Below are 16,376 nucleotides of genomic sequence, written 5' to 3'. Positions count from 1 at the left end.
GAGCTAAGATAGGACTGGGAAAAAAAAAAAAGGAGAATTAATAGGTTTGTGATTAAAGCAGTGAATTGGAGTGCAAAAAACATGTATCTCCATTCCCAGCAGTCTTCAGTCCTATCTTAGACAAGTAGGGGATGTGTCCTTAGCTCAATTAAATCAAGAGTTGCTCTGAAGGTGGTGGAGTACTGTTAGTTTAGAATGCCTAAAACGTGTAGCCCTCTAGTCCCTCCATGAATAAGGCACCTACATCAGAGCTGTGTTCTAAGAATGCCTCAGTAGAGGTAAGTGTGAAAAAAGTCATGAAAATCCATAGGTAGAGAAGAGTTTTCAGGAAGGGAAAAGCCCTACGTGGTCTGTCTTGGTGCTTTTCATTTCAAATTTTTGGGTTTGAAATTCATCCTGCCTTGAGGTTTCCCATCTACAAACATGAATCCTTTTCATGTGTCAGGAATCCTGTTGATATCCCTCTTCATCCTATTGTGGATGGAAGGCAGTTTGCATCCTTTAATGTTAGTGAAGAAAACAAGAGAATTCCTCTTATACTCAGAGACTGTGGCATTCCCCAGCATCATTATTCCTTATCTTAACTGACACATTAAATATCTCCTGACAGACTTTGATGAATTTTTGCCATTAAAACTGTTGTTATATGCAGAGGTCTACTTTTACTGTTCCCTTAGAGACCTGCCTGCACCATGAAAGTTTGAAAAGATGTCTAATTTTGAATAATCTGCCTTTTCACAAGAGCATATTCATCACAAGTGACAGGTAGAGAGGTTCAGGCTCATGTTATAGAGGTTTGAGCATTAATTTGATGCCTTTTCTTTGTTTTCCAAAAGCTGCCTATATTTTTATGACAAGGGGAAATAATTTCTGCCTTACCCTTGCATCTTTTCAAACACATTGCTTTTCTGTAGTTTCTGGAGGCTAAAGACTTGGCTTTGCTCTGCAGTGTCTTTAAGTCCTTTCTCTCATGGTCTATGACAAAATGATGAATTTTCATTCAATTCAAATTTAAATGTAGATTAAAAGGTCATTTAAAAGGAATGGAAAGGCAATATTTTTTAATATCTGTCCATAGCGCTGCCTGATTCAGGGCCATGACTGTGATTGGAATAAATAGAACACACAAACATTGCCTGGGAGGACATTGAGCTGTTAAATGGTCGCACCTGCTGATGCTGCACAGATTTACAGCAACAGGCACCGAGTGGATCAAATCAGGTTCAAGGATGCTAGTGATGAGAAATTCTTCCTTTTGACAGCCAAGGGCTTTGGTCCATCTTTATCTATTTCTTGTGTGGGGGGAAAAAATAAATCCTAATTGATCTCTTTGGAATTTTCATTAGTTTGTTTAAAAAGCCAAGGGAGAGTGTCCCTGCTGAAATGCAGGCTCATCTCTGGTTAATTCTGATTAAAGGCAGCGTGCATTGCACATTGCTCGAGAAAGCATTAGCTGGTGGCTCTGCTGCTCAAGGAGTGCAAGGCCTGCCTTCCTCAAATGCTTTCCAGAACCCACTGTCAGCACAATCATTATGAAATAATACAAGATTGCTTTATAGAAATACCATTTCATCCCGGAGTCAAAGGGCAGGTGAGGTCAGGAGAAAAGTGCCAAAACAACAGTGTGGAGCTGAGATTATGTGAATAAATGAACCATTAGATCACAGATATTTTTTTAATTGCTTTTAGTTAGGAAGTTAACCATAAATGTCAAAATAATCTGTTTTTTGGTTGATGCTGAGCAGAAGTTATGGGAGCTAATGACTTTTATCAGTAGGGAAATCTAATTTAATAGTTTTAAGAATATAATAAAAGATAAACACTGTGCATGCTAGCTATATGCTTAAGCATTAGTGTTCTAGTTTTTGGCTGGTGATTTCAGTTTTACTTCCTAGCCCAGAATTTTTCTGTTTGGTTAATGATTTAATAATAGTGGCGAGCCATCTTTTTCATTTTGAACACATTTTTGTTTGATCCAGAGTAATTTAGATCCAATTGAAGTTCCAATACAGAATGAAAACATGTCATGTGCAGAAAAACAAGTGCTTAATTATACCATATATAGCAGTGTTTCAGTTGTTACATCTTTGCACTTACAAGTCTTTACTGGAAATATTTTTAATTCAAGTGTTCACATGAGAAGAGATTACTAGCTGTGATGAAATGTGCTGAGTTGAGTGATAATTTTGCTGATTATGGACTGTGCTAAGAGCCTTCAGCATATTTGAAATTCAAATCTTGTATTTTCTTGAAAGGCTATCATGTAATTCACTGTCTAATGCACATCTGGAAAAGCAAAATCATTTTAAAAATTGAACAATCTTAGCAATCCTTTCAAACCCAAGAAATGAATATGCAGCTCACAATCTTAAAATGACAGATCATGCAAATAAACCAAGTGCTTCCATCTCTGTCTGTTCTCAACATATAAGGAATAGTTTCCAATTAGTATTGTGTTAGTATTTGTCAATCATGTGCAGAATATTTTGGAGAAGATTTTAATTTCTTCTCAATAAGTATTAAAATGTATTAATAAATGTTTCACAGTTTACTTGTCTGCAAATCTGGCCACCATGACTCTTATCCCTCATCCAACATATATTACATGTTCTTTAGCAAGTGTGACAGTTTCAAACAGGAGAAACCCAGAACAACTTCACAACTTCCTGTGAAGCTCTTCCACCAAAAATAAAGATGGACAAGGGATTGGTCTCTGCTTTTCCACCTTTCAGAGAGCACCCTGCCCTATCATGAGTGTTTATCATGTGAATTTCCTTACTTGTGTCTGATTTTACCTATTAATTCACCAGGACAATTTTTTTGAAATTTTGATTTTGTAAGTGCCAAAGTAAAGACTTCATTTTGTCTTTCTCTTATTTTAATTTCCATTGTAACTTTACCACAATCCCCCCAAATTTAAATACAGTTTCAGTTGATCCAAATTGCATTTTTAGTGAATAAAATGTTCATGAACAAATATAATTTGTTGTTTTCCTATAATCCACTCCAAAATTAAGATGCATTTTAACACAAAAGGAATCTGTTAATTTTTCAGTTACCAGAATGTACAGGTATATGGATACTGGCAAATAGTTTCAAAACCTTTTTTAAAATTAAATTAATTTTGACATCAACTTCTGTTTTACCATGCAAATATGTTTGTAGGTACACAAAATGTTTTTATGGAAGAGATGTAGAAGTTTCCAGCTAGGAGAAAACTATGTAAATGGGGAAAAAAAAAAAAGTAATTAAAATGTTTTAAAAGCAACTAATAATCCCCACACCATTTTGTGGCTGTTTTTCACTAGCACTCTCTTCTTCAGAATGCTTCTAATAGATATATTGTTTTAAACTCTAACCAAGTTTTGGATCCTTACTAATGAGGAGACCTAAGCAGTAGGAATACAAGCACACAGATTTTCGAGGAGATTTACAAGTCGTAGTTGTGAAGACAATACAGCCGTTCACAGATCAGTGAAAACCCTAAGTGTTCATTTAACCTTTAGCCTTAGTGTCATGGAAACCTGTAGTGGTCTTTCACCCATAACATCCTTGAAAAGGAAGATTCCTTCTGGCCAGGAGGCTTTCAATTACACTATTGATCAGAGCTATTTAAAGGATTATGAGCTCCTCATTTGGGCTGTAAAAAAAAACTAATTACATGCCAAAGAACAATACCTGTAATGCAGTAGGTTTTGAAAAAGCTACATTGCTACACATATGAGACACTTAGGTGAAGCAAATAATTGCAGTGGAATAGCTAGCAACCTAGAATACTGGAATTTGCTGTTTTACATTAAGTCTAAAGGATAACTTGCACAGCTAAGTTTTAATTTGAATATACTCAGGCTGCAGCTACCCTGATAGTACATGTGAGCTGAGATCAATTTTTATTTCACCAAATGACTGAACTGTGTAGTCGTAAGGAACCTTAATGAGATCAAAAATTTTGCATCAAGGTGAAAACATATTACATTTTTCTTGTTATATAGTGTTTCCTGTCCTATCTCTGGGTTAGGTGGGTGATATTTCAGAATTTCCAAAATAGCTTTCACTTTTGGTGTTGAGAAATAATCTGCATTGGCTTTCTATTTTCAGTTTCAAAATATGTATTGGCTTTTTATTTTCAGTTTCAGTTTCAATGAATGTGATGAGCTCACACTCCAAGGTGTGATTCTGATATTAATGATTCTGTTCTTTCTGAGTCTTGTTAACAAAAGAAAGGTAGTAGTATTTTTGCAACATTAAAATTTCAGAAACAATTATTTTAGGCATAAAATGTACCACTAACATATCCGTGTTTTATTTTATTTATTAAATAGCATAAGGGAAGCACTTTGCATCTGTTGACGGTTCCAGAGGTTTGCATCTCAAACAGCTCAAGTACAACAGAAACCATATTGCTTCATAATAATTTGTTTTCACTTCACTGTTAGTGTCAGGTGTTGTGTATGGACTATAGGAAACAGATTCTCTGCTAGAATAAATGATTCAAACTCAATTGACATCAGCAGAGGCAGTCTAACTTGCACCAGTTTAGAAGGTAATCCTGCCTGCTACAATATTTAACACCAATCACACAATAGCTCAGTTGTTCAAAGATTTAAAACAGCAGCAGTGTGGCTGGTAGATATATAAAATTACATTAAAAGAAAAAAGAGTTCTCAGTTCTGTTATACAAATTTTATGCAGGAGTCCTAGTCTTGTTTATATTCAAGTATTTCACATTCAATGTGTATAAAAACATTCTTTAGAAATAAAGGTTATATTTTGTTGCTTAACAGATGGCTCAGAGAATAGGTTCAACAACAGAATTATTTAGGAAAAAAATTGTCTTTCAAGAAAAATGAACCTGAGCATTTTACCTCATCTTCAAGATATCCCACTGGTCAGGGAATGAGGCTTATACGCAGCCATGCACTCGCTCACTGGTTGCAGGGTTCTTTAATCAGTATTACAAGCATGCAAATGTAAATTATCAGGGAAAAAAATTAGGAGTTCATGGCTTTAGAAGGTGATGAAATGATTTGATAAGTAAGCTGTTAAATGGTGTGATTGAGTTTGAGCTTTTCTCCGCTGGAAAGAGTGGTACAGTCATTTAGATCCCTCAGATTATGAAAATGTTTTCTATACTCCTAGATATTTTTTGCTGATGAAAACTTGCAGGTAGAGTAGGAATGGAGGATGTGGCTGGTACTCAGGCTAGAACAGCTATAGTGTTTCACTTTTAACTCATCAGATTTTCTTTTTTAGACCATAAATTGGGTAAGCAATTGAGCACATTTTGATGTGACATCAAAGGTGTGCTTTAAGTGCTTTCCCAAACTGGAAGAAAAGGGTGATGAACTTCAATTCTTTTCTGAATCAAGGTCTTAATTTTCATCCTGTCTGATGACCTTTGCTAACAGATATTTTTCTATCTACATGTTATCTCGCAGTGGTGAAATAAAACTCTTACTAAAATGCTTTTCATATATGCCAGGTAATTGTTAACCTCTATCTATGGCTCCTCCGAAAAAAATGTTTTTTAGCCTCTTACAGGCTGACTTCAAGCAGCCTCTCAAAATTGGTCCTGTGTGGCAGAATAGGGCTCACAGCAGCAGCAGAGGATGTTAAAGGTGTGGATCCCAATGCCTGTGCCACTTTTTAGTCCTGACAGATCGGCCTCCGCCCATCATCCTCCAGGGCCCCATCAACCAGACCCTGGCAGTGGATGGCACAGCTCTGCTCAAGTGCAAGGCCACCGGAGACCCCCTCCCTGTCATCAGCTGGCTAAAGGAGGGATTCACCTTCCTGGGCCGGGACCCTCGAACATCCATCCAGGACCAGGGGACGCTCCAGATCAAAGCGCTGCGGGTGAGTAATGGCAGCACAGCGAGCGTGACGGGTTCTACGGGCCGGTTTGGAGCTCTTGGTGTGTGCCTCAGGCAGCTCTGCCACCTCCTGTTGTCTTCAAAGTTGTCTTTTTTCCTATGCAATTCTCATCAAATCACCATCCATTCTTTGACATTGTGTGGGAAAGGGCAGGGGAAAGAAGAGCAAAACTGACTTCACATATGTCTATGAGAATTCCCTAAAAACAGAATTGATATTTAAAAGCTTATGTATGTTGCAATACAACATGTGTTGGGGGTAGATAGAAGTATAAAGGGCAGTCCTTCCTTATCTTTTCTGTTAGTCTTACCCTGAAGCCATTGGCCTCTCTGTCAAAACTTAAGAGCAGTTCCTGGGCAACACCTGGTCATAATTTTCCAAGTACTTGTGCTAGCACGTGATGTGGAGCTCATTAGGGTTTGACCGTGTGCTTTCTCCATCAACAATTCATCAGTGCTGAGCTGGCTGATTTATTCCAGTGTTATGCTTCCTGGAAATGTTCCACCAGGCTGCAAATGGGAAAAGACAACGAATACTGTAGCATACATGCAGTCATGTGCGGAAGGATTTCTATTAAAAATGAAATACCTATTGTAATATTTACATTTTTACACATGAGATAATACAGTATCCTATAATACTCCAAATAGGATAATGTCATATGTTGTTGATAAATATTGCATCACTAATCTCTTTTTTGGCTTTTAATTTTTCCCTGTTCAAAGATAAATGTGTATTTGTTTGTGTATATTTGGCCAAGCGTGCATATGGAAAAATAGTAAGTTATATGTACTTATTTGTCAAGAACTTGAAGATCATTTCAGAAACTGTTTAATTTAGTCAGCAGAAATGTCTGCACTTAATTTTGCCATCAAAAAAAATGTCAATAAACATAGCTACTAATGACAAGATGTAAAGAGCAGTTTTATTTTTGATACCATCTCATAAGTGATTGTAGATGAATTGTGAACTTCCTTGGAACAAAATGGTATTTATTAAAAAATTTATGCTAGCTTTCCTTGAGTAAACAATTTATCCTTCCTTCCTGGGCTGAAGGCAGGTTTAGGCCATGAAGGTTAATGCATTTTTCCTGTAGAGCTGGATTAAAGAGTGTGCTTGAATAGTCAAGATTCCCCAGTAGTGTTAGAAAGCAGCAATTAAAGGTGGAAGCTTAGTGATTTCAAACAAACTTTCAGGCATTGATGATGGGCTTCTGTGGAGTGTCCACGAGGCAGAAGCTCTTGGGATACCTGTCCGCATGCTGCTATGCAAACAATGAAATTGGTTCTGAATCGTGCCAGCGCATTAATCTCACCATTAGAGGCTGTGTCTGTAAACTAAAGGAAAAAAAATTGCTTGCAAGAGGAGAAGAAAACAGTATTAGTAGTGAGTGTGGTTCTGAGAGACATGAGGCTTTTATTGATCCTTAAGTGGCTCATTCACTGGTAACCAATTTTCCTTAAAGGCTCAGAAAGGCATTTTTTAGAAACGCCTCTATAGCAGTGATGTGCACTGTTTGTTTGACTCCGATTTAAGAATAAAAACTATACAGAGCCATAAACACCAGTTTCCTCCTGTGTCTTGCAAATTTTATGAATTGAATATAGGTTTAAAGGAGGAATGTTTAACTTTTCTCTCAGGTCTATGTAAACAAGGACTAGCACCACTTCCTAAGGGAAAGAAGGGCCACAAAGATGTCCAAGTACGCTTATACACCCAAGTTCAAAATAATTAATAATTGCCACCCACATGTCCACTGCTTTCTGGCTGAGGGTAGATTTAGATAAGGTATCAGGAAGAAATCTTTACTGTGAGGGTGGTGAGGCACTGGAACAGGGTTCCCAGAGAATTTGTGGATTCCCCATCCCTGTTAAAGGCAGGTTGGCTGGAACTTTGAGCAACCATGGCAGAGGGGTTGGAATGAGAGGATTCTTAAGGTCCTTTCCAACACAAACCATTCTCTGATCCTTTGCTGCTCTTTCTGTGACAGCACAATCAAATGATTCATGAGCCTTCAACAGTCACATAACATGGACATAGTCATAACATGAACACAGAGATTTTTCTGATGAGCCAATCTCTCAGTTGCCCTGAGGAAGACAACTAAAAACTCACCTATGTCACTCAGTACCCCTTCAGACAGATCAACACTGATGGAAAACTCCCTTCTGCTGTAGAAATGTGCCACACCAGGATTAGACACCTGAATTAACTAAGGAACAAAACTTTATTTTACTGAATAGTAAAGATTTTTCCTTTTACCTCCCCTGTAGTTTTTTTTTTCCGTAGCACAAAAAAAAGTAAAAATGATTGAATTACCAACACACTAAGTCTGTATCTAATCCATCCACAGCCTGGATGTTAGGTAATTTGCCATAACTTGCAAGAAGCAGTGCATCTCCAGCTTGCTTTGTATGCTGTTTGCCTTCTGCAAGTTACTCTGTTGTGTACACCAGATACCTCATTGAATATGCCATACACCATCTGTCACAGTAGTACACAAATGAAGTTGAGAACCATAGCCTTGAGAAATATTCCCCATTATCACGTAATGAAGAATTATATATTTAATAAAATCTCGGAGGAAGCAAAATAAAACACTGCTTCAGAATGCTACAAGGCTCTCTCCTCTGGAAAATCTCTCCTTTCAGGAGTCTTTCTCATTTCATTAGCAGCACTGCTATATTTCGAGTCTTTGAGCCATTGTCAGAGGGGTTTTCATTATTGCTTGTATTTCACACAAAAAACCATCTCCTGAAATGCAAGTTATGCTCATTCAGAAAATTGAGCTGGCATTAATGAGTTGCTTCCTCCCTTAAGAATGGTACACTGCAGTCTCTGTATCTGAAGGAAAATAGCAACAAAATTCCTACATGGCAAACCTAAAAATCAATTAAAGTATATATCAATGAGTAATTTAAAGAACATTTTGCTTTTTTGCCTTGACATTCTCCTTGAAGAGTGACGTATAAGGACATATGCTATAGTGCCAATCTGCATTTAACAGAAAACCCATTACAATTCCTTAAAGTCCAATAAAGCTTCTTGGATGCAATTCTCTTTCCATCAAGTCATGTGATGGTGAATGAAATTCTTCTTGATCTCCAGAGTCAGCACTCTCCCTTTTCTGCTTCCATTTCCAGATTACCATGCTTTATGCGTAGTGGAAGGAGAGCCCCTCTGTATATTTTGTGCTTTGTAAAGTTACCATTTTCCATCCATCACTGTAGTCTTCACTGGTTCCTGACTCAGGAATCTTTATTTTAAATTTAAATAGGGAATAGGAAGAGACTTGGCAAATTTGCTAGTAGAACAGTTTATACAGCGATGAGATTATTGGCAATCTAATTCAAAGCAGTTTCCCCAAATAAATTTAAAATATTGAATATTTAAATTGTTTGAATATCAATTTAAAATAAATTGAAAAATTTGAAATTGGACAAGGGAATCACAATAGTTCTATACAAGTGCATTTTTTTTTCTACCAAAGGGCCTTGCAAGCCTGAACTAAAATCCCATGTGAAACAGGAGAAAGGTAAGCATGGTGCAGGATCTAATTTAATGTTGCTGTTTGGAAATTACTTGGAGGACTGTCTGTGTAGAGAGAACCACTGTTAAGTCTCAGCAGCATTTCTATGTGGTGTGTATAGAAATTACTTCATCTGTCATAAGAGTTTGAGGTGATGTTACATCCTTCCTGGCACTGGAAACTGGACCTCTGGCTCATCATGGGATAATGAATGCTGAGATTTTACCTTCTAAGAGGTTAATTGTTATATTGTTACCTGATTTCACCTGCATTTGCTGTAACCAATGCAAACACTGAAACTGTCAAGAACCTCCATTGTGGAGCATTTAAAGTTCCATTAACAATATGAAAATTAGAATTAGTAAAGTATTAGAAGCAAATAATCTCATTATAGTTCTCTAAAAGCAAGCCCCCATTAAATGATTGATTGAAAATGTCTGGTGCCTTCTGATCTGGTGTAAAATGTAGGCTAAGTCCTTCTTAGCAAGGAACATTTAGAAAAAGAAAATTTGAGTAAACTTAGCTGCTTCTAAAAGGTTGTTAAAGCTGCCCTTATGCCCTTTTTCTGTCCAGCTGTCTGATACTGGGACTTACACTTGTGTTGCTACAAGTTCCAGTGGGGAGACGTCCTGGAGTGCTGTGCTGGAGGTGACAGGTAAGCAATGTCCAGGGATGTGTTCCACTTGGTGCATGAGGAAAGTGCAGCCCATATGACAGCACTCTGAGTCAAGTCATCTGTTCTAGAACTTCTTCTAGGCTTGACATGGAGAAGTTTTGGGTGAGAAGGCAGCGTTCCTTCACATACCTTGCGTTTCATTGCCATTGTGTTATACTGCCCATTGACATCACAAAAATATTCATGTTTGTGTCCAGTGACAGCAGTATGCTTTAATTCTTCTAACAGGACTATTAATAAAATGTGGATTTATCCAGTAGCTGGCTGGCAAGAAAATTCAAAGTGCTCTCTGTGAGTACTCTGTGAGACTCTATGCAGTCAATTTGGATACAGGAACTTTCTCAACAGTGGAGTTTTTTGGTGTTTTATGTACATTTTAGCAGGCTGGGCTTTTTTGTTATTCTTTCTTTTCATTTTTTTGGTTTGGTTTGATTTTTTTATATTTCTAGATAGTCTTTTGAGTTTTGCATTTTTTTTCTTTCCTGATGTACTTAAAGGATGATAGCTCTTCATCCAAAAACACGTGGTAGTAATGCAATTGTTGACTTAGTTCTTTACAGATTAAGAACATCCGTTATGCTGATTTTGCAGCTGTTTGCCATGTTTTTCATTTTAATCTTCTACTTTGATCAAATTATATAACCAAGGATAAAAAGTAATTGTTTTGTATTTGCCCTTCACAGAATCTGGTGGAGCAACAGTCAGTAAAAATTATGATATAAATGACCTCCCTGGGCCACCATCCAAACCTCAGGTCACTGATGTTACTAAGAACAGTGTCACCCTGTCCTGGCAGCCAGGGACTCCTGGAAGCCTACCAGCTAGTGCATATATCATTGAGGCTTTTAGGTATGTGAATTATACCACTTTCCAGCTCCTTTCTTTCTGATTTTGCTTAAGCCCTGGTACCAGGGTTTTGTGGTGTTCTTTTGGACTCTACACATATCATTAGAAGCTCATTAAATGACTCAACTCCACAGAAGGCATTGATTCACATTCTTTACATTGATTTTTTTGTAATTTATCACTTTTTTTTGAAGTGATTAATTGTAGCATATCTAACTATTTCTTCAGGTCAACAGGAATATAACAGAACAATTCAGTAATTATTTGTTACTTTTCTCTTAACATTGATGATCAGTGAGCGTTTCCTGTGGGAATGCTGCAGGTTCTTGACTATCGTAGTACAGATAATATGAAAATAAATGGGTAATCCTGAGGCCTCTTTGCAAACTTTAATTCCTGCTCTTGTTAAAGAGGTACCTATTAAGGAGTCAAAGTGCTTTAAATTTCTATTTTTCAGTGTTTTAGATAGCTGAAAACTTCTAACTGAGAAGACCAGTGTTCATTTAAGATTTTATCTCGCAACCTGCAGGATAAATTTTCAGGAGGCTGAAAACATTCCAGGTGCACCCTTCCACACAGTAGGGGTACAAAAGAACTTTTGGGCTCCAGTTTAGCAAGTTTGTTTGTGTATGGGCCATACTCTGACATGTATCTCTAGAACACATTTCAGCTTAAAAATCTGCACCTTCTTAAATGTGTTCCTTAATCCAGATATTGAAAAAATGACAAATACTTCAATTCATCTCTAAGTTAAAATTCATGCAAGAATTTGTCATAATCATATGCGTGCAAATTTTAGCTCAAATGCTGTATGTAAGGAACACTACTGTATTTGCAGTTTGTTGGTTTTGTTCTAGAACTTATTCTTTATGCATTGTAGGAGTGAAGCATTTGAAACAACATAAACCTTGTAGCTTTCCTTTTTCCTTTTAATATATTTAAAGATTTTTTTATCAATGCTATACAACAAACCACAGTAAAATAAAATTTTCTCTTTAAACTTCTCTGATGTTTCACCCTAGATAAGCTTTAATGGCATCCCATCAAAAACTTTTACAAAAGCTAGACATTTTCATTAAAAGCTGTTTTAGCAATCACATATGATATCTTTTCATATGGTGGATGGTAGTTTAATTATAATAATGTTGAATTGAAAATGTAATGACAGAAAAAATATTCATATACTTTCCTCTATTTCAAAGTATGTTTTCAAAAATTTTTTTGAGTGTGCATTTAGTTCAAGGAGAATACTTTGCTTCCAATGACAGTTTACTGGCATAGTTTACTTAGCAGTATAGAAAATTACTCTTTTAAGAAAACTTTCCTTTCTAAGGGTTTTGTTCAAGAGTAGCCTGTTTATAATTCAAATTTACTGTACAGTTTCCTCCCCTTTCCTTTTGCAGGTATTTATTTTAGAGAAATAGCAAAAAGTTTTACTTATATTGCAAAGAGAAATACTTTTGACAGCTGCCTTACGTTTTTTAGCCCATCTCAATGAGTTAACTGAAACAAATAGTTTTAATTTCACCCTGCTTTTACTACTTTTTTCTGTATTTAGAGTCAATCCAAGGTTACAAAATAGGTCCTTTCACTTCTTTATTTTTCTCTGCATTAGTTCATAAACTTCCACACTCTTCTCGTTGCAGTCAGTCTGTGAGCAATAGCTGGCAGACGGTGGCCAACCACGTGAAGAGCACCCTGTACACTGTGAGAGGCCTGCGCCCCAACACCATCTACCTGTTCATGGTCAGAGCCATCAACTCTCAGGGGCTGAGTGACCCCAGCCCTATGTCAGATCCTGTCCGAACTCAAGGTGAGGGGGAGTTTTAAGGCTTGTGTGCTTCAGCTGAAACAGAAAGAAGGAACTGAGTGTTGACTGATAGGTCAGTCCGGCCATTTGGCTTTAGCACATTCCCTGAAGGAATCATTATTTGAGCTTAACCAATAAAAATAAAAGTAGTCCAATGTTTGCTGCATCAGTCTGGGGCTTAGGAGAGAAAGGTTATGTCCTTAATCCTTTTTACAGTGTAGACCTTTTGGTTTGCAGTTCACTTAGGCTCGATTTGCTCCTGGTTTCTATTGAAAGCAATGTGAGTTAGCCAAGCTTTTCTGAAAAGCACTCTGAATACCCTCCTCTCCTCAGTATCTTTTCTCTCCATGTCCTTTCTTCCTCTCCATTTGTGTAGTAGGGATATACTGTGATAAAAACTGTTTATAATAGGCAGACAACATGTTTAGAATGAGTTTTAATCAAAAGAAATGCACAATGTATCCATAGAGCGGTGATTAATCTGAGCCAACATTTAGGCAGAGAATTCATGTAAATTAAGGCATGTGCATGCTAAGAATATATTGAAGTTATCCTGAGATGGGTACGGGCCTTCTATTTATTTACCTGCATTTCTGAGTTCTTTATATTAATCCATTGCATAAACCAAGAAGGAAGGCTGAAATGAAATCCCTCATTTGTAGGGTGGTGATAGGTTTGGTAGCTGTGATCCTCCATTGCTATTGAATCAGTTACTGCATCAAGCTCTAACTGAATATGACTGCCACAAGCAGATTTCCCTTCACAGCATGGATTTTTTTGGCTTTGACAAGACATTGTTTGAATACTTAATTCAAGAGTGTAGTTCTGTGTTACACATGTCATAATACAGGAATTCATAATTCTCTAGAATCATAATTTTTTTAATCCAAAGTAATAGCTCCTGTCACAGTTAATTTAAAATTAAATCCTCTATCTTTGTCTATTCTTATTCAGAGACTTCTGTCTCTGAAGATCTAAAGGTGCCCAGGGAGGACATCCTGAGTCAGTTTCCAGCATGTGTGTTGGAAGTTGTTTGGGTCCTTTGCTGGACTCTTTCTCTAGAAAGAGATAAACTAGAGTAGGGTGGTATTTCTTTATCGCTTAACTGTGCAGTCTCCCTCATCCCAGCCTAGTCCTGAATAAACCTGTCCTGAATAGTTACACCCTCAAAGTAGTAATCATGGCTGGAAAATGAAAAACAGAACTACCTTCTCAAAAGCTGGAGGAGCGAGTTGTGCAGGATTTCATGGCCTGACTATCCATGGAGTATCACAAGTTTCCTTCTTTCTTATTTTCCCATTATTATAGGGTGACTCGTGCTTTTCATTGCAACAGCCTTTTAGTCTGCATAACTTATCACCTAGCTAAAAAAAACAACTTTGTTTGTCATTTGAGTGTCAAGTATAGACTTTTTATCTGACATACTGACAAGCAATTTGATTTCAGTAAAAACATGTCTTTTAATTAGCTACAGCATGTGTTGCAGCTTCCATTTCCAGAAGCTGTTTAGCAGTCAAGCACACTGAGACATGTACAGGATTTATAGCTTCTTTGCAAGCCTGCAGTTTAATAGAATTAAATCATAAAATCAATTGAAAATTAACATAATGTTTTGATGTGATTTCTAATTATGCCTGAATTCAATTCAGGCTCACAGAAGAAACTGACACACGGTGTAAAGCCTATTCAGAGTGGCCATGGAGAAGTAACAAAGCAGTGCTATATAATATATATAATAATATATAATAATAATTTGCAACAGGTGTCTGTGGTAGCTTTAATAGCTGAACATTTTAACGTCCTGGTATTCAGTATAGCAAATAGAAGTAATAAGATTTCATGTAAATTTTCACCAGTGAACTGCAAGTAGATAATCAGGTACTTTCAAAAGGTTTACCTAATATGTCTTATGTGAAATAAGGACAGAGAAATCAGTAACTACTCTAATGAAGGGGTCATTTCTTCTTGGATTATTTATAGATGAAACCATATACTGAAAAAACACTTTCAAAAAACTGTATATATATTTCTATCCCTGAAATCTAAATTAATAACAAATAATAGTATATTCACTGAAAGTTGAAAAAAAAGGGGTTAGAGAAAATATCTAACCAATTCAATTGTGATCAGGATGTAGCTTCTTGAACCAGTTTTGCTTGATTTATGATTCTATTATTCCAATACTTAATACTTAACTACCTTAGAGATAGCTCAACTGCTTTTCCACCAGCAGCCTCCTAATCATGTGAAAATGGCATTACACTAGCAGCATCACACATGTGTATGTTTTCAAGAGTATATACCAGAAAATCAAATTCCACACGTACATCTTGGCATTCATTTCTTGTTATTAGTCCATGTTATTCTGTTACTTCTAGACATATGTCCCCTTAAAATGATGAAATGCTGTTCACACAAACTACTATGTGGAAATGTCTTTTCCTCTGAGGGAATACAGGTACTTTGTTGGTTGTATACCACAGAATAACTTAAAATGCAGCCATGGATAACTGTATGTTTATTGTACCAAGGATCATAGCTTTTTGTGGATAGAAGCATAAATGATCATCCTTTAGACCAGCCTGAGTTGCAGTTTTATTTTATAATATCTCCGTTTCCTGGCTGCTTCAAATAAACATAATTTGCTAGACAAGTACCTTCACTGACCCTCATATTTGGATTATATTCCCTTTGGAGATCCATGGAGCCATTTTAACTTGGATATCAATAGAAGCCTGTGGTAATATTGTTTATTGGTGACTCAGAACCCATAACAATTCAGAACTATAAATGCGAATTATTGATCATCAAAAACTACTTTCAAGATCTGGAGACACGTGATCAAAACTCAGTTATTGTATTGAAATGTTTTATTTTTAAGACAACTATTATTTCTTTTAAATAGCATTTAGAAGACAAAAAAAAATCACATGATGCCTATTCCCATATCTAAGTCCATCAGAAGGGGAAAAAACTATGATGTATGTATTTTTTTCGCAAAGACATGATGTGGATCCAAAAAATGAGGAACTGTCTTTGACTATTGAATCCCAAGGGAAAACCAACCAGAATTCAGAGATGCCTAGACAGGCATGACCATCATTTATCTGGCCTTCCTGAATATCTCTATAATCGGATTCTGACGAGAAGAAACAATTCCCCCACACACTTTGAAGGGCACATAATCTTGAAGAGAAAATTTTTGTGGTAGATTGTTTTTGTTGGCCTTGTACTAGATGAGAATCAGTTTGGCTTCCTAAATTAAATCCTTTTCTTTTTTTTTTTTCGTGTTTGCACTAGATTTCATTAGTTATGTCTGTAAATTGAAAATTTGCTTTGCAGAGGAAAATGCTGGTTTTAGTCTTTGGTTTCTTGTATGCATGGCATGTGGGAAGGGGAAGCTTGGTGAAAGTTTGGAAACATATAATGACTTAATGTCATGTGTACTCTAACAAAATAAAAAAACACTGTTCATTTTCTTCAATTGTACTAGCCAATTTGGTTCCAGACATCTGGGCAGCATTATTATTATTATTATTATCTGAGTACTTTGAAACTGGTGAACATTGCATCGCTCTCATCACTTACCAGAGCTGAGAAAACTTTGCCATCTAGTCAGAATACTCCTTTAAACATATTTA

General features: G+C 36.6%; 1 protein-coding gene across 1 annotated transcript in view; it reads left to right on the top strand.

Annotated features, from left to right (window-relative positions):
• The window catches only part of ROBO2 (roundabout guidance receptor 2), a gene marked incomplete at both ends in the record, with an annotated part of 433,039 nt that overhangs the window by 339,256 nt on the left and 77,407 nt on the right, over nucleotides 1-16,376 (top strand). The window contains 4 exons of the mRNA XM_082279021.1: nucleotides 5,651-5,856; nucleotides 9,977-10,058; nucleotides 10,763-10,928; nucleotides 12,572-12,738. Coding sequence (XP_082135147.1) covers nucleotides 5,651-5,856; nucleotides 9,977-10,058; nucleotides 10,763-10,928; nucleotides 12,572-12,738 — 621 coding nt within the window. The remainder of the gene's footprint in view (nucleotides 1-5,650; nucleotides 5,857-9,976; nucleotides 10,059-10,762; nucleotides 10,929-12,571; nucleotides 12,739-16,376) is intronic.

This window comes from Coloeus monedula (genome assembly GCF_965178545.1).
Source record: "Coloeus monedula genome assembly, chromosome: 3".
NCBI classification, from domain to species: domain Eukaryota; kingdom Metazoa; phylum Chordata; class Aves; order Passeriformes; family Corvidae; genus Coloeus; species Coloeus monedula.
This window is presented reverse-complemented; position numbering and strand designations above follow the sequence as displayed.